Source organism: Capricornis sumatraensis, chromosome 8, assembly GCF_032405125.1.
Source record: "Capricornis sumatraensis isolate serow.1 chromosome 8, serow.2, whole genome shotgun sequence".
In the NCBI taxonomy this organism is placed as follows: domain Eukaryota; kingdom Metazoa; phylum Chordata; class Mammalia; order Artiodactyla; family Bovidae; genus Capricornis; species Capricornis sumatraensis.
Window position 1 is genome coordinate 8168535 of NC_091076.1, and position 18335 is coordinate 8186869.

An 18335-nucleotide genomic window follows, 5' to 3' on the forward strand; every position below is an offset into this window, starting at 1 on the left:
TAACAAGGGCTAAGTCAGGCCTTAAACCCCCAGCGCCAGCAGCTGAAGGTCCAGGGGAGCAGGGGGCAACCTAGTACTTCCTCTGCCCTCCTCCCCCCACAAAATAAGCAACATCAAAACCAAAGTTAAATCTAAACTTAAACATAATAAATATCTTTTCTAAAAACCAAACCAAAGCAACAAACTCAGAGGGTTAAACTGACCCCCAGATCCACTAAAACCAAACAGAACGACAAAGCCCACCCAGGTGGGAATCCTGAGGTGTAACTGCTGAGTGAGGAGCGAGGTTGGAGCTGGAGTGGTTTTTTTGGCTGTCAGCGAGCGAAGCAAGGTCCCTTTAACATTTTCCATCTCTGTGCTTGCACACCCTGGTGGGGAGGAAGGACTCTGCTCTCCAGGGCTTGATCCCCAGGCTGTGGCTGAGCCTCGAGGGCAGGAGGGGAGAGGGGGGCCTGGCCAGAGTTCCAAGGGCCTGGTGGTGGCTGGGAGGATGGAGTGCGGTCCACGTGGCTGCGCCTAGGCTCACGCATGCTGGCCCTCCTCCCACGCACTGTCCACCCAGGCCTCACCTCCATCCCTGCCCTGACACGCACTGACCACGTGGCTTGGCAGTCGCCTTCTCCGTTTCTGCCTTTTTGTCTCCGCTGTCTGCTGCTTCCGAGGGCTCCGTGGCTTGGGGCTGGACACGGGGTGTGGGAAGTTGGGGGGGAAGCAGAGAGGGAAGATGGGGATCCAACTGAAGGGAAAGAAGGGGGCGATGCCCCCAGAGCAAGAGAGGAGGGGGGATGGGAAGGCCAGAGGCATGAGCATGGCGGGGAGAGGGGGGAGCTGGGCCCCCTTTCCTGGCCCGTGTGTGCCCTGGGGCTCCTTCCCCTCCAGGGTCCCTGCTGGCTGGACCGGGCTAGTGGCTGACGAGGACTTTCCCTTTGGTGTCTGCCCCTTCCTCGTTTCTCCCTCCCCACCCAACCCCTACTTGCTGGTTTCCACCTCCACCCCTTTCCCCGCCTTGGACACCCCCCTCTCCCTCTCCCTTTCTGGTCTCCCCCTGCTGCCTGTCCCCTCTCTGTCTGTCACCCCTGCCCCTCCCCACCCCCCAGGCCGCCAGCTGACCATCTTCAACAGCCAGGCTGCCATCAAGATCGGGGGCCGGGATCAGGGCCGCCCCTTCCAGGGCCAGGTGTCCGGCCTTTACTACAACGGGCTCAAGGTGCTGGCGCTGGCCGCCGAGAGCGACCCCAACGTGCGGACTGAGGGCCACCTGCGCCTGGTGGGGGAGGGGCCGTCCGTGCTGCTCAGCGCGGAGACCACGGCCACCACCCTGCTGGCCGACATGGCCACCACCATCATGGAGACCACCACCACCATGGCGACCACCACCACGCGCCGGGGCCGCTCCCCCACGCTGAGGGACAGCACCGCCCAGGTGAGGGCCCCCACGGGTGGGCGAGGGCTGCGGGTTCTCGCGGAGGAAGGGCTGACGTCCGCCTAGCAGCCCCGGCGCCCTGGAGCTCTGAGGGGACAGCGGTCTAGGTGGACCCTTCAAGGTCTCCTTTCTTGAAGCGCTTGTCACCCTGGGAACCAGGGATGTCGTAGATGTAGAGGTGACCACTCTTTCTAGGGGGACCATTCCCAGAGTGGGGGGGAAGTTGGGGACCCTAGCTAGACCGGGGAAGACCACCCCCCACCTATGAGAGAGGCGCTGCTATAGGGGGAGAGCAGAGCTGGGAAGGAAGGCTTCCTGGAGGAGGCATCCCAGGCCTCTGCTTGATGCTTCTACCTGGAGAGACAGGTGAAGCCCCAGAGAGACCAAATTGGGCTGTGGGATGGAATGACCCCTGCTACCTGCCTAGTAATGAAGGTCATCTCGGTGTTGTGTGGGCATTGAGGGGGAGACAGAGGGAGCCAGGGTGGCACCGTTCTGGGCAGGGCACAGAGGCGACAGTGCTGGAGGGGTCAGCGGCTCACCCAGCAGTGGCAGCCCTTCTCCAGAGGCTGGTGGAGGCCGGAGCAGCCTCTCCTGATTGCCGGTGTCCTTGTAGTGGGATTGCTGGCCCGCTCCAGTCACAAGCCCTGTCTGTGTGGCCTTGAGTAGGCACCGCCGTGTAGCAGGCCTCAGTGTCCCTCTGTGCCTGTGGGTCAGAGCCCGGCAGGTGCGGACAGTCCCCCGGTGCTCCACCTCCCTCCCCCGGCCTGCCCCGCCTGCTATACTCTCCCGGGTCCGGTTTGAGTTTATCACCTCTTGCACCCAGGGGAGCACCCGAGGGGGCTGTATCTGAGAATGAGGCTCTGCTGGGACAGGAGAGGCCTGACTTTCCTGGTGGCCAAAGCTGATTGAGCATATGTGACTCACTAAGGTAGCCCGGGTGCAGCTGAGTTTTCTAGCTGTTGCTGTGGCCTGAGGGTGGGGGCTTGCACCTGGCACACTGGATCTTGCTTAGGGACCCTGCTCCCTGCCCAAGCCACTCCTGTTCCCCATCGCCCATGGCTGCAGGCCTCTGGGCCTGGCGGGACCTCTGTTGTCCCGGGTGAGGGAGGGGCTGGGTCAGTCACGGGGGCAGGTCCTACCTCCACCACCAGCCTGCCTTCCGATTCTGTAAATGAGGGCTGGCCTCTCTTAGCTCCCTTCCCCTCATCCCTGCCAGTCTGTGCAGGAGGGGCCTGGATCTGGTTGACAGCTTTGTCCAGGGAAGAGAGTCAAGCCTGAACCCCCTTCCCTTCTGCCAAGAAAATTGAGGGGACCCGAATGCCAGGCCTTACCCCAGGGAGCGGGGAGCCCTGGGAAAAAGGTGTGGCTCTACCCAAGGTTGGGCACTGGCTATGCCCAGTGCCTGATGGCAAGAAGGGCATCCCATCTCAGTGTGAGGTGAGGGGCAGACCGTCTAGGCAGGAGAGAGGGGTGGGGCTCTGGGGGTCACAGCTGTGTGGTGGAGCCTGCAGGCTGGCAGAGAAGCAGAAGTAGTCTTCCAGTCCCCACCTTGCCCTTTGGTGAGGGCTGCAGAGTCCTGAGATCAGGGGGTGGGGAAGAAGCAGGATGTGATGGTTCACCCCTTACCCAGCCCAGACTCCTTCCATATTTGGCCTTTGACCTGGCCTTCTCCCTCCACCCGAAGTCTTTAATTCCCTTCCTGCTTGGAGTCTGGGTTTCCCTCCTTGGGTTTCTTCCCTGTCACCCCCTGTGTATCCCCCCCTCCCCTTACACTCACTCATCTTGGGGATTCTCTTTCTTTGCAATCAGGAGGAGAGAAAATGCTGACAAAGTCGACTCCTGTTGTCATGGCAACCACAGCCCTAATTATTATTGTGTGCAGCCTGGTTCCCGGGCTCCAGGAAGGGGGTTGGAAGAGAGATGAGAATGGTGGGGTGGTGAGGCTGGAACCGAGAAACCCCCCAGGTCCTGCTCTGCCCATGCCACCCTCCAGAGGCCCCCATGCCTCACCTCCCTGCTGCCCCTGGACCCCCTTGCTCTGGTCTTGCAGTCACAGGTCTGGCTTGAGTCCCCTCAGCTTCCTAGAAATAAAAGGCACAACATGTGCTGTTTCATTGATCCCCAGGAGCGCGGAAGCTGCTGCAGGGAAGGGCTGTTCAGTCTCGCTTTGCATGGGGATGTGGAGGCACCTGGGTCACCCAGCAAACTATGAGAGAGCTGGGGTGTGGACCAGGGTGTGTGTCTCTGCCCAGGGCCCATCCTCCATCCTGTCCCACAACTCAGGAGGTGGCCGTGGGGCCTGCTGACCCGCCCTGGAATCCTCCTCTTTCCCCCAACCCTCCTCTCACCCCCCAGAACACAGATGACCTCCTGGTGGCCTCGGCCGAGTGCCCGAGCGATGACGAGGACCTGGAGGAGTGTGAGCCCAGTACTGGTGAGTGCCTTTCCCCCCTCCCCTGCCCCGGGCCCACTGCGACGCTGAGGGGAGGGGGGCGACTGTCCCTGCCCCCAGCCCAAGCGCCCCCCAGAGGCCTCTGCCAGGCCTTAACTTTTCCTGATAGCTTCCTCTCCCTTCCTGCCATTGCCACCAGGCCCCATGAGTACTCCCTGGTTAGGCAGTTTTTGGCCTTTTGGTGCCTCAGCCCTCAGAGGTAGTGAGGTCCTTAGCTTGGGGTCCTAAGATTGAGGGCCAAGGGATGCCAGGAGGGAAAGAGGGAGAATTTACCCTAGAAAGATGAGTAACTTCAGGTCCCATGAGCCCTTATGGTGTGTTGGGGGATGGAGTATGGGGATGGGGAATGCAGGCCTAGGAACTACAATTCCCATCAGCTCTTGGGTTCAGAACTGCAATTCCCATCAGTCCTTGAGGTCTAGGGTTCTCTTGGTCACTAAAAGAGGAGGTCTCTGCTGGCTCCTGCACCTTCCTCACTCCCAGTCTCAGGGAGGTGGCCAGACGATCCTGGGGCTCCCTGGCCAAGCTGGGGCAGTTAGGTGGGAGGTGCCCCAGCCAGGCATTAGGTCCCCAGGGAGATTGGGCCTGGGGAGCTGCTCTGGGAGGAGAGCAGAGCTGGGAGGGAAGGCTTCCTGGAGGAGGCATTCCAGGCCTCTGCTTTATGCTTCTAGCTGGAGAGAAGGGTGCAGCCCCACAGAGAGAGACAAGATTGGCAAAGCAGGGGTGGGCCTTGGGTGCCAGCTGAGAAGTATGGGGTGTGGAGCGGCACAGTGGGTGCATGTGCGCAGGTGGGTGGCAGCTGGGAGGAACTGAGGCCAGCAGCGGGAATGGAAGGAGACTGAACGTGGCCACGTTTCCCCTGGGAGCACATGGGCTTTGGTGGTGGCCTGGATGAGCCCCCGGGGGCCTCATCTCTTGCTTGGATTTTGCAGAGACTTCTCCCCATTACTTTGCAATGCTTGACGGCTGGGCTGTTGGTACTGGAAGCTGGAGGTTGGGGCAGGTGCCTACAGGGTCAGGGGACGGGGTGAAGGGGTCAGCTGAGGGGTGGGCAGTGTGACCTGGCAGAGCCTGTGAATCTGGCCTGAGGGATAGCCTGGGGGTCTGCCAGCCACAGGAGAGCCACTCAAGCTAAGGGTGGGCTGCAGTGGGCATGGAAGGAGACTGAATGTGGCCATTCAGTGGAAGGAGTGGAGGCAGAGCCAGGAGACCCTGGAGCCTTGGGGTGAGGGACCAAGGGTGAGGGATTTCTGGGGTGCAGGCCACCAGGTCCAGAGGCTGATGCCTGATCCCCCTGTGTCCCTCAGTAGGCTAGAGTGAGGGGGTTGTTCTGGCAGTCTTGGGCCCTGAGGGACTTTGGGAAGCCTCTGGTTACTGGGCTGGAAAGCCTTCACACCCACAGCCAGAACAGTGCTTTCTGGACAGATGCCCTCCATATGGGAAGCTCTTCTTTGGGGGGCTCCCCCGTCTCCCTGGTGATCTTGGCTCAGGGATGCACCCTCACACCCACTGTTGCTTTGGGAGGCTCTGGGACTCTGGCACCTTTGACATAGCACCCTCCTCGCACCCCGCTTTTCCCCAGACTAGTCACTGAAGGGGTTTCCTGTAGGTGGACACAGAACTTCTAGCTCAGGCCTGCAGGAGGGGCTGTGCTGCAGGGTCCCATGGGAGCCCCAGGATGGGACTCTGGGGAAAAGGCTGTGTGGTCACGAGAAAAAGGCACTGCTTGGCCCCACCGCACATATTTGCACACTTGGGGATGTGAACTGCCGGGGTGGGTGGAGAAGTCTCTGCTTTCCCCGGGCCCTGCAGATGGCCGTCCTACAGCGACAGACAGGGCCATCCCGGGGCCATGCACTGTCCACTAGGGCTCGGGCCTCCCAACCCCACCCAGGATCTCGTCAGGGGCCTGGCTGTGACGCTGAGTGTGTGTGCAGGTGGCCAGGCAGTTTTAGGCTGTGTTGGGACCAGAGACTGAGGCAGAGCTGAAGTGGGCAGGCCAGTTGCCTTCCCTCCATCAAAGCGTCAAGTCTGTGAGGGGACTATGGAGGGCGGAGGAGGAGTGGAGGCTGGGGGATGGGGAGAGGCTGGTGGGCCAGCATTTAAAAATAAGAGGGTGGGTGGGCAGAGGGCATGCTGAGTGTCCAGAAAAAACCCACGGAACCCACCTTGAGATGTGCATCGCACATGTTTGCACCTCTACATTCACACTGCTCTGAAATGTTTAAATTGGATTTTTATCTTGATGCGAGGCCAGACAAGGGCCAAGATGACTCTAGGGTCCCTAGACCATGACACCTCCCACCTGGAGGGGGAGGGGCTCGGGCCAGAACCCCTCTTGTGCCCCCAGTGCGGAGGCTTTTTCTTCAGCAGACACCAGGCCTCCTTGGTCTCCAAGGTCATTGTCAGAGATGGAAGCAGCCTGGCTAGAGACAGCAGCTACTCAGGGGCTGGCCCCAGGCTCTTTGCACCTCTCTCACCTGCCAGATCCTCCTCCCTGGGCTCCAGGTGTGAAGCCTCAGGTCATCCCTGATGTGTTCCTCACCTTTTATTGACTTGGGCCCCTCCACAGAGCCCAGACCCCACTCTCCCTCTCCAGGCACCCCAGCTTGGAGAACCCATCATCTGACAGTTACTTTAGTGAAGGTGCCGCCCAGCCAAAGAAGGGCGTGGTGTTGATGGGCGCAGTGTTCAGATTCTTTCTAGTGGGAGTGCCTTTAGGAAGCCACGTCCGGCCTAGCAGGCACTGTGACCCACCACCCCCACTGTCTTAGCCAGCCTGACCCACACCCTGTGTTACAGGCCTGGCCGTAGGGATCTTGCCCCTGAGACACACAGAAGTGCATGCACAGGCTCAGACCCACAGAGGGACCCAGCTACACGCACACACGTGTCTGACCAGAGGCACGCTCACATCCTGGCACACACGTTTATAGACCTACTGGCAAGCTCATTCTTGTCCACTTCCACAGGTCTACATATGTTCAGACCTAAAGGGCACATGCCATTTGTGCCCAGGCTAAAAGAGGCATGCATGTGCTTAGATCTAAAGAGGCATGCTTGTATGCAGAGCCCCAGAAGTCTGGCACACACAGACCACCCCCCACAGATGTACACAGTTTCACAGAAGCACACACGTGTTCAGAGCCCCAGTCCTGCATGTGTGTGCTTAGGCTCCACACCTAGATGCGGGCTCACAGGTGTCTGCCTGCTCAGACTCACAGCTTTCACACTCACACATGAGCCCAACTGCACGAGGGTGCCATGCGGCATGTCTTTAACCCACCAAGGCAGCCGTGGGTGCTCAGAGCTGCACATCCATGCACTCACAGCCTCACCGAGGCGTGCATGTGCATATCTATTGAGGGATAGACCAGATGTTCAGAATCACATGCACGTGCTCAGAAGCACTTGCATATTTTAGATGTTCAAGAGACACATATGCCCGTGTGCTCAGACCCTTAAGGCCCATGCGTATGCGAATCTGAGACTCTCAGAATTCCACATCCACACTCGGCTCAGAGAGGCACACACACGTATACAAATCCACCTGTGTCACAGACACGCTCACACGTGCTCAGGTCACAGAATCCTCTGTGTGAGCTCTGACTTGCAGATGTTCACAGATGTGTGTGTGCATGTTCTGAGTAGGCACACAGACCACGTGAGCAAGCTTTCTGAGGTGTAGGCGCATGTGTGTACACACAGACATGTGAATTCAGGGATGTCCATGTCTGCCTCCGGCTCACAGAGGTGCACGAGTGTCACAGCTCCACACACGCACACACTTGGGCTCAGACCTGTCACACATCTGTTCATGATCACTAAGATGCACACATCCTCAAAGGCATGTCCTTGTGTACCGAGTGTGTGCTCATATGAGACCCCTGGACGTGTGTGTGCACATCCTCAGGCAGGCTGTGTGTGCACAGACCCAGGGGTCCACGCACAGACACACATTTCTTCAGCCCCACAGACCTGTACCCCTCCCCCACCAACCGGGAGAGGAGCTCCTCAAGGCCCATCTCAGCTCATTCTCACTTGTGGGCCCTTGAGCTCGGACACACACATGTGCTCAGACCCCTCAAGACATTCATACACGTACTCAGTCCCACAGTGGTGTACACACACGTGCACACACACACAGAGTCAGGTCAACGCTGACCCACGTGGGAGCTCACAGCTGCTCATACACTTACTCATACACTCAGAGATACACACGCAGCTACACATAGAAGGACACCTACATATCCGTGGACCCTCTGGCCAATCACACATCTTCAGATGCAGTACAGTGCCTGCCTCCCTGTTCACCATGTGAGCACACAGACCACAGGGGCCCGCACATACATGTGTACTCAGCCTCGCATAAACCCCCATGTTCAGACCCAGAGAAGCCACCTCATGCACGTAGCCCACATGTGTGCAGCCCTTCCAAGGCTCTGCTCCCGTGCACACGTACACAGGGCCTCAGAGGCGTGCACACACACATGGGGCCTCAGAGGCGTGCACACACACACGGGGCCTCAGAGGCAAACACACATACATGGGGGCCTCAGAGGCGTACACATGCCTAATTCCACAGGCATTGACCCTTTTGCTCAGACCCACACATCTAGCTCAGAATCAGAGGCACAGATGTGTTCAGATTCTAGCCTGTCTTAAGATAACGCTAGTTACAAAAAACAAGCTCTCAACACCATGGTTTAACACATAGAAATTGACTTCTCCTTCACGTAAACACTGTTCCTGATGGGTGAGCAGCTCTTTTCCAAGTGCTAATTCAGAGTCAGTCTCTGTCCACCTTGAAGTTGCACCGTGACTTCCCTAGTTGTGGTGGAAGGGGATGAATGGGGAGGGGCACAAGGGGAGGGTTTATGGGCCAGGCCTGGGAGGGAGAGGGGCACTTGGGCCCTGCTGCTGCTGCCCTCCAGAGCACTGTCCCCATGGCACAGCCTAGCTTCCAGGCAGGTTGGGAGGCATGGCCCTGCTGTGCTCACAGGAGGAAGCAAAAGCAGATTTGGTGACCAGCTAGCCATTTATCTGCCACAGTCTGGGCTTTGGGTCACAAACGATGCATTCCACTCTCTCCCACCTACTGAACACACCCACCCCTCCCCAAGGGAGACACCCAAAGCCCCCCTCCCCGCAACCTGATTAGAACAGTCTTCTGAGAGGGGAGGATGTCTGCAAGATGGACTCTCTCCGTAGGGTCCAGACTTAGCTCCTGGGTACCCATATGTGGTCTGGATACCCATTAACTAAAAGGATAATTGATCTCATTGCCCACACACCCAGAACACCAGGGACAACCACCACCATAAAACCCTGCATCCAAAGGGAAGGATGGAGGGCACAGCAGCTTGTAGTTCCTGGTACCGGGAGATCCAGCCAGCAGGCAGCTCGGGGCTCTGCCCTCAGTCGTGGGGACGTTTCCCCCTGAAACCTGCTCTGCTGTCTGGAGGAACTTTCGGCTCCTTGGTCTGGAGCCCTGGTGCTGTCCTCTGGCAGGTCCCTCCCAGTCCTTTATCCTTCATGGCCATCTCTGGGTGGGTGTTGCGAAAGCATCCTCCTTGGAGGCCCCACAGCCTTGACAGTCCACTTCCTGTGCATATTTGGGGGCCCAAAGGTGGTTCTGAGGCTCAAACAGTCAATGGACCCACACTCAGACTTCTCTCCTAGGCATCATTCTCAAGCCTGTTTATTTCCTTGTTTCTCTGTCTTCTCTCTTAATTTAGCGGTGACTATCTTGAGGGCTTTGGGAACAATTGGTGGGGAACCACATCCTTAGTCTGATCCTAGAAGCCAGGCTGAACCCCTGTTATTCAGGCGAAAGTGTCACTGGGCCACTGTCCCTGAAAGCCGTCTCCAGTCTTCTCTCTTAAGATTTGGGGTTGAGGGGCAGCGGCTCTTCTGACATTTGCAGGCCTCATATTCTGGGCTCTCTCTGGTCCCTTCATCTCTGTTGTGAACCCACCAGTTCTTGTCTAACATTGTCTCTTTTTTGTAACACGTTACTAAATGCAGGAGGTGAAAGCCGGCCCTGCCATCCTGACTTTCTGAGCACTTTCCCTTAGTGCCTCAGCCTCAGCAGGTGCAGGCGGGTCCTAATCCAAGATGCCAGCTGTCCTGCGGCTGCGTTATGTGGTCCTGCATCTTTCCAGCCTCCAAATCCATCTCCTTGGATTGTTACCTGAGGGCCACAGGTTTTTGTTAATGTGACACCCACTTGGGGCTGTGTCTGTACTAGTGAAGGTAATGTGTGTTTTTGTAACAGATAACCCCTGATTCTGAGTGGGTCCTTCAAGGGAAGTTTCTCACTCAGGGGAAGCCCTACCTGGGTGACTAGCAGGAGTGCTCGGGGAACCCAGGGTCCTCCAACCTGTGGCTCCTCCATTTCAACACGAGGTTGGCAAGGTCACTGGAAGGAGGAAAAAGAGTGCAGAGCCTGGCACCCTGGAGCGTTTATGGGCCAGTACTAGCATTGCCCACTGCTCCCTCCTATGGCCACACCTACTTGCAAGGGCTGCTGGGAAATGTAGTCTCACTGCCCAAGGGAAGGAGGTGGTCAGAGGCATACTGCATGTGCTCAGACCCTCAGTGGTAGGCTCGCATCTCCTCAGGAACACTTTCATGCATTCACACGGGCACACATGAGTTCAGACCACCACGTAAAAACCAGGTACAGAGGCCAGACTCACTCACATGCTCGAACGTCCGCTAAGACTTGCTGCCATGTGGGCTCATGTGCCCAGATCCATCAAGGTTCATGTTTGCACGCACATGCACACACATGCTTAGAGACACATGCCCAGGTGCACAGAAACAGACCCCTCAAAGGGGTGGGTGCATGTGTGTGCACGTGTGTGCACACAGGATGCGTCTCACTGTCTCAGGCCTTGACTCCACCTTGGCCCTTGTGTGCCCTTGCTGTGCGGGGATTTCGGTTGGGGAGGGGCTGCACCCTTCAGGCCACTGCACACAGTTGCACAGATTGTTCTCTGCTGGAACAGGTGAGTAAGGCCTGAAATCTCGCCAATGCTCTGCTTGCCAAGCCGTGTCCTGGACCCTGGAGTGGGGCTGTGTCCACCAGCAAGACAGGATGCCTTTTTCCAATTTTGCACAAAGATACAATCTGCCAAACTGTACGCCTGCAGGGCTGTGGCCACATTGATGGTCTGCTGTTTTTCTAATCCCCATTAAATGCTGGACTAGTGGCCTTCTTACAGTCACAGTCTGGACAGGGCACCCAGGGTTGGTGGATGAGGCCTCAGTCACCTGATTGCTTTGTCTCTCTCAGCTTCAGTTCTAGATGCTTCTTTGGGGGTTGGCAGATCTTGCTTGGGTGGGAATGGGGCTCCTGGCTAGATTTCCAGTTAAAGGTCTTCTGTGCCCTAAAAGCAGAAAGGGTCCGGCTTGCCAGGCCAGCCGCCCCCAGAGCCAGGCTTTGCTGGGCGGGGAGGGTGCTTGGGAGTGGCTTGTGATCTCCTTGGCCAGAATGGAATTCCCTTTAGTAAGGGGACTGCCATGCACTGAAATTCAGTTGAGGAGCAGAGGGTGAGTGGTATCTATGATAAATGCCCCTGTGAATACTCCCCCAATGCTGCATTTGCCTGAAATGGAGGAGGGAAGAAAGGCTGTCTAGGGCCCTTAGACCCCCAGGGGCACCCCATCCCAGTGTGCACCCTTGGAGTAGAACTGGACCCAGGATTCCAGGCACCATGGGTCTTCCTGAGTCCGCACGCCAGATGTCCAGTGGGAAGGGTGACCTGGGGAGCCCCCAGCTGGACTTCTGCAGTGAGGAATCTCTGAGGGCTCCTCCCCTTCTCCAGGCCCCACTAATTCCTCACTGGGGCAAGCTTGCCTGACCCTTTCTGGACTGATGAATGACCTCAGAAAAACGCAGTACCGTATTTTGAGTGTGACTTGACTACCACAGAGCCCAGGCTGGCTTAAGTGGGTGCTGGAGAAGGAAGGCAGTGTGGGGTTGCAATAGTGTGTTGTCTTGTGGAGAGGGTAGGGGTTGTGGGACCCAGGGGGAACATGGTGTCGGGGATGGAGGCTTGTGTTCAGGGCCATGAGAAGGGGGCATCAAGGGGCAGGTGTGGCAGTGTGGGGGCTGTGGGTGAGGGCAGGACACCCTCAGGAGATGCCCTCAAGGCCTTGGACCCAGGGGAAAGCCCCAGAGGAGCTGAGGAGGCAGGACCACACCCCGGAGATGGAGGCAAGAAGTGGCTGGGGTTGAAGGGCAGGGGCAAGAGGTCAATGTGACCAGGCCTGGGAGGTGTTGGAGGCAGGGATCAGGGAAGCGGGGTGCTTCACAGGAGGATCCTGGGAGCCTGTGTGCCCCAAGGACTTAAAGAACCAGTGAATTACAGCAAATGGTTGTGGAGTGGGGGACTCAGGATGGGCAGGACTTGTCTGTGATCCAAGGCCTGAGGCCCCTGAATACCCTCATCTAGTGGGGTAGGGGTGAGCAAGAGGGTAGACAGCCAGCTCTGTGCCCTGATTGGCCTGATCAGCCCCCTCTGGGCTGTGATGTGTCCCCAGCATGGGTCTCCTGGTCCATGTCGTGGGCCTGGCATTCTGCTGGAGCCCCAGCTATAGGTAGCTTGTCAAGGAGAAGCCTGTCTAGGACAAGCCTTGATCTTAAAGTCTTCAAGAACAACTGGTGGCCCAGTCTAAGACAGAAGGTAGAGGAGACTGTGGGTGAGAACTGGGCCCATGGAGCCGCTCCTACCAGGCTGAACTCTCAGAAGTGCCTGCTGCCTGCGGGGGCTAGGGAGGAAAGATATTCAGAAGCCAGCTGCTCTGGCCTGTGAGAGGGGCTCCCAGCCCTTTTGCTCAGATACCTAGCTTGGCCTGGCTCAGAGCAAATGTCTGATGAAATTTCCTCCCTTCCCTGATTGAAACACAGCGAGCCCCTGCTCTGTGCCAGGCCCAGTGCTGGATACTCAGGAGAGACAGATGGGCCTTGGGCCTTCCTGGCAGGGAGTCCAAACCTGTGCCTCCAGGACAGAATAGGGACATGGTGTCAGAGGCATCCAGGGCAGAGAGGAGCATCTGGAGGTCTGCCTGGAAGAGGAGGTGCTTGGTTGGATTCAAGGATGAGTGAGATATCAGCAGGGGGAAGGTGCTCTGAACAGAATGCAAAAGGTCAGGAAGAGGGCAAGTGGTGTGGGCCTGCAGTGAGTACCCCAGATGTGTTCATGGTTCATGCAGGGAAGGGAGCCTTGTCATAATCGGGCCCAGATGTCACCATTTGATGGGCTACCAGCCTCCTCAGATCTAACAGCTGAGTTTGCCCCTGACCCAGGGACCAGGTTGCTGGGCTAATCTTGGTGGGTGTAGGGTTCAGGTAGGGATGGAGGACCAACTATGTTCCTCCCTAGGTTGGGAGCCAGGCCTTGGCCTCACTCTGGGCCTGGAGCCCAGTACCCTAATGTTATAAATGAGGAAATTGAAGCCCAGAAAATGAAAGAAACTTACCTACAGTCACATAGGAATTCATGATAGAACAGGTCTTGGCCTCCCAGGTTAAAATCGAAACCGAGAGGTAAGCAGCCTAGCAGATTCCTGCAGGCACGGGAAGGACGAGTCAGGCCTTCTGGGGCTCCTTGTGAGACATGACCCTTCCCTGGCCTCCGAGAGCCACAGAAGAGACGGGATAGTCCATTCAAGTAGCCCAACACTGACACCTGGAAGTCCTGCCCACTGCAGGCCTCAGCACTCTCCTCCATGATAAGCTGGTATTGGGCAGTCCCAGCCCCACAGGGCATGCTTCTCTGTTCTTGGCTCAGTTTTCCAGGGTGGCTGAGCCTGTGGAAGGCCAGGTGCTCAGAGGCTTCACAGTTTGGGGTGCAGGTGAGCTCCTGCCCGGGGGAGGTTAGATCCTGGTGGGGAGAGCAGCCTGAGGAGCTTGGCGAGGCTCTGAGTTCAATAGCAAGATCTTGGCTGAGCTGGCTACTGTGACCAAGGATGGCTCTGCCAGAGGATCAGCAGAGGTGTTTGAACAGCAGGGCAGAGACCAGAGCACTTTGGGTGGGGGGAGGAGGAGAAGAGGTGCCAAGACGTGGTGGTGGCACATGGCCGGCCGGGCTGCATGGGACAGAGGGATCTGCCAGTGGAGTCCTGAGAAGCTCCCCTTAGATGGGGTGGGAGGCTTGTGGTGTGATCTGTACAGATCAAATGCTGCAGAGATATCAGAGATGAGCACTCAGATAGGGGGCATGGCTTGAGCTGAGCTGGAAGGAGTACTAGAAGAGAAAGCTACCACTCACACCAGACCCAGAGCTGCCTCTCCAAGAGGAGGGAGTGCTTCCACCAGCCCCCTAGGACCCACGGCTCAGCTCCCTTCGGCCCCAGACCAGTGGGTTGCAGTGTTTTGGTTTGAGAGGGGTTGTCCAGGGGGCTGATGGGTGTTGTAGCTGTTGACCCAGGGGCTGATGGGAATTGTGGTCCACACTCCTGTAAGGGCTAATGAGATTTGTAGTTCTCACTCTTTGGGGCTGATGGGAATTGCAGTTTCTATCCAGGGGACTCCAGCTATCAGACCTAGGCTCCCACCCCCAGAGGCCCTCCCCCGTAGTTCTCCTGGGCCCTATATTAGCAAGTACATCCTTCCCAGATGGCTGTGTATGTATTTTCTTTTCTTTTTTTGCTTTCTTCTTCTTTCCGTTGTTTTATTATTGTTTTAACAATAATAAGAAGGCCAGAGGCAGTCAAGCCCTGGCCAGGTCCTGGCGGCCCATGGGGGTTCTGGGGAGGGGGAGGGGGGGAAGTCAGTGGGGGTCAGAGGTGGAGGGTGAAGAAAGAGAAAGTTGGGGATTTAGGTTAGCTCGAGAATCATGTGTTCCTGCCTAGTTCCTTCACTCACTCCCTGTCTCTCCTCACCTCCCTAACTTCACATGGCTTCTCACTACCACTCCCAAAGTCCGATAGGACCTCCTCCAGTGTGTCTGTGACCTCCTGCCACTCCTCATCCCTTCCCATGTTCAATTTCTCCTCTCCCTGTGGCCAACTTGCAATTAGCCTTCAAAGCCCCTTCCCACAACCATCCCCTCCCAAGTCCTCTAACCTCAGGTGATTCCTACACGGCTGCCTGTCATGTACCTCCTCCCAAGCCCCCCTTCTGTCTGCTCCCTCCCTCCTCCCCACGCCAACACCGAGTTATGGTACCAGTTCCTCCATGCCAGCCTTCACTCTGCACATTTCCGTTTTGTGTTTAATGAGGGGGAGAGGGCACAAGCGAGGGAGGAGAGTACTCTGGAGGAAGCAAGTTGTTCAGGGAGAGAAGAGTGAGGGAGGGAGATACCAAACAGATAGACAGGAAACGTTGTACGGAAAAGTTGTTTTTTCTTATTTTTTCCGGGAGAACCCGCTTACACAGCTCTGTTTGTAATTTTTTTCTTCATGCTAAAATCACACGGCCTATTTGTTGATGTAAGTTGCCTGAATTCCGTGGTATGCTATCTTCTTTTTTAAAAACAAAAGCAAAAAAAAAAAAAAAAGCAAAAAAAGAGAAAAACCTAGAAAAAACCCTAAAAGATATCGTTGTTAGGTTTGTTTATATGCTGCTCTTGTATCTGTTTTTAAAACCTTAAACCAGTAGAGTTTTTTTGTTTTGTTTTTTTCCATTTCTTTTCTATTTCCTTTCCTTTCTGTTCCTTTTGGTTTCTTAAGACAAACAAAAAAACAAAACCGAGAGAGCCACAGAGCCCGTGCGTGGGGTGCCCAGAGCATCCGAGCCGCTGCCCGCTTAAAGCGCAGGGCTCCGGCCGGCTGGCGGTAGGGCCCAGCCCGCTCTAGTCTCCGCCAAAGCCAATTGGAACCGATTTGGGTGTGTGAGGCTGTTATTTCTCTCTCTGTGCCGGCCGCCTGCGCCCCGGCCCTCGCTGACGCCCTGTCTTTTCTCTTCTCTCTCTTGTTCTAGGAGGAGAGTTAATATTGCCCATAATCACGGAGGACTCCTTAGACCCCCCTCCCGTGGCCACTCGATCCCCCTTCGTGCCCCCACCCCCCACCTTCTACCCCTTCCTCACCGGCGTGGGTGCCACCCAAGACACCCTGCCCCCGCCCGCGGCCCGCCGCCCGCCCGCCGGGGGCCCCTGTCAGGCAGAGCAGGACGACAGCGACTGCGAGGAGCCTATCGAGGCCTCGGGCTTTGCCTCCGGGGAGGTCTTTGACTCCAGCCTCCCCCCCACGGACGACGAGGACTTTTACACCACCTTTCCCCTGGTCACGGACCGCACTACCCTCCTGTCCCCGCGCAAGCCCGCTCCCCGGCCCAACCTCAGGACAGATGGGGCGACGGGAGCCCCCGGGGTGCTGCTCGCCCCCTCCGCCCCGGCCCCCAACCTGCCAGCGGGCAAAATGAACCACCGAGACCCGCTGCAGCCCCTGCTGGAAAACCCACCCCTGGGGCCTGGGGCCCCCACGTCCTTCGAGCCGCGGAGGCCCCCTCCCCTGCGCCCCGGCGTGACCTCCGCTCCCGGCTTCCCCCATCTGCCCACAGCCAACCCCACCGGGCCTGGGGAGCGGGGCCCGCCGGGCGCGGTGGAGGTGATCCGGGAGTCCAGCAGCACCACGGGCATGGTGGTGGGCATCGTGGCGGCCGCGGCGCTCTGCATCCTCATCCTCCTCTATGCCATGTACAAGTACCGCAACCGCGACGAGGGCTCCTACCAGGTGGACCAGAGCCGGAACTACATCAGTAACTCGGCCCAGAGCAACGGGGCGGTGGTGAAAGAGAAGGCCCCGGCCGCCCCCAAGACGCCCAGCAAGGCCAAGAAGAACAAAGACAAGGAGTATTACGTCTGAGCCCCCGGCACCGCGCCCCACTGCCAGCTGCCCCTCCCGGGAGAGACCGGGAGGAGGGTGCGGCCCTCTCCCTGCCGGGGCCCTGGGGACCCACTCCCTGGCTGCCTCAGACTTCTCTCACGAAGAGGAAACGCAAAAAAAAAAAAAGAAAAAGAAGGAAAGGAAAACCCCGTGCTCGTCCCCTTCCTCCTGCCGGCTGTCCGGCGCGGAGTTATCGTCCGTCCTGGGGCTGTCTGTCCCTCAGCTCTGCGCCCGCCGGACAGGGCACATGCTTACAGCCCTGGGTTGATTTATTTTTTTAAGTGGGGTAGTTTTATTTTGGTGGGGTTGGGCGGGAAGGAAGGCTGGGGGTTTTGTACAGTGTCCGCTACTCGTCCTGTTCATTTCCCTCCATTTTTCTTCTTGCTCCCTCTGTTCCTCCTGCCTTCCTTCTCTCCCCAAGCCCTTCAGTCCCCACCCCAGGCTTGCTGTGTCTCTCAGTCCCCACCCTCCTTCCCCACTTCTCCTTTGTGTGTGTCAGGTTTCTCCCTTCCTTTCCTCCCTTTGGGTTTCCAGAGTCGGTGGGAGAAGGGCGGGAGGGTGGGCGGAGCGGGCCAGAGAGGGGCGGGGCGGGGCGGGGCCTGGGCGGCCTCGAGAGCCCTGGCTCCGCCCACCAGGAGGAGGGGCCTGCCTGGTGCCCCACCCAGGGAAGGGGCTCGGGCCTGGGAAGGCCTGCCCTGCTGTGTGCCGCCGGGCGACGTGCATTGATGGGGAAGCTGCTGGAGGAGCAGGGTGGGGGGCGGGTGGGAGGGGAAAGGCAAATGCAGATATATATTGAAGACAAATAATCTAGATATCGCGAGCAGCAGCCTGTGGCACCCGTTGGGCGCGGGCAGCAGGGAAGAGGGGGAGCCAGGCATAGCCCGCGGACTGCTGGGATCACTTCTCTGCCCACAGGCTCCCTGCTCCCCCAGTTTTTTTTCTCTCTTTGTTAACAAATGTGTCTGAGTCTTGGAAAACACCCCAACCCCGGAAATGTGTGGGAAAAGAAAACAAAAACTTTCCAAATCCAAAGGTCCTGTGCAGTTTGTTCGGGTCGGGTGCTGTTGGGACACTGGTCCCAGCTCTGGGCTGGGATCTGGGCCCAGATGAGCCCATGAGAGCTGGTAAGTAGTGCCCAAAGGTTTGGGTTGAGCATGACTTTGAGCTCCTTGAGGCAGCTTGTCTTTGTCTCACCCTCACGTCCCAGACAGCCCCCAGGCCCGAGAGCGATGACTGGTCTCTGGCCCCACTGGCCATGGACCTTAGCTTCTCTCGGTGCCTGTGTGTGTGCTTAGTCGTGTCTAACTCTGAGACCCCATGGACTGTAGCCCACCAGGCTCCTCTATCCATGGGATTTTCCAGGCAAGAATACTGGAGTGGGTTGCCATTTCCTACTCCAGGGGATCTTCCCAAGCCAGGGATCCAACCCGAGTCTATTGTGTCTCCTACATTGGCAGGCGGACTCTGGGGGTGGACAGATCCCGAAGTGGGAGCATCCTTTTGCCCTCTAGTGGCTAGAAAGGGCCTGCATTCTGGTAGTGGCTGCGTGTGCGTGGGGAGGTGGGGGGGACAGCCTTGACATAGCCCCCGGGGGAGGTAATGTTATTCGTGGGTGGG

General features: G+C 57.8%; 1 protein-coding gene across 17 annotated transcripts in view; it reads left to right on the plus strand.

Moving 5' to 3' along the window:
- NRXN2 (neurexin 2) overlaps positions 1-16697 on the plus strand; it is a 99118-nt gene extending 82421 nt beyond the window's left edge. For 7 of the 17 annotated variants that reach the window (XM_068977604.1, XM_068977605.1, XM_068977608.1 and 4 more), the window contains 3 exons: positions 1098-1423; positions 3782-3860; positions 16393-16697. In XM_068977604.1, the coding sequence (XP_068833705.1) occupies positions 1098-1423; positions 3782-3860; positions 16393-16697 (710 nt within the window). Of the gene's footprint in view, positions 1-1097; positions 1440-3781; positions 3861-4323; positions 4333-7791; positions 7801-13460; positions 13476-15810 lie in introns of all 17 variants that reach the window. The other 10 variants (XM_068977601.1, XM_068977603.1, XM_068977610.1 and 7 more) reach the window with 6 other exon arrangements.
- The last annotated feature ends 1638 nt before the right edge of the window (positions 16698-18335 follow it).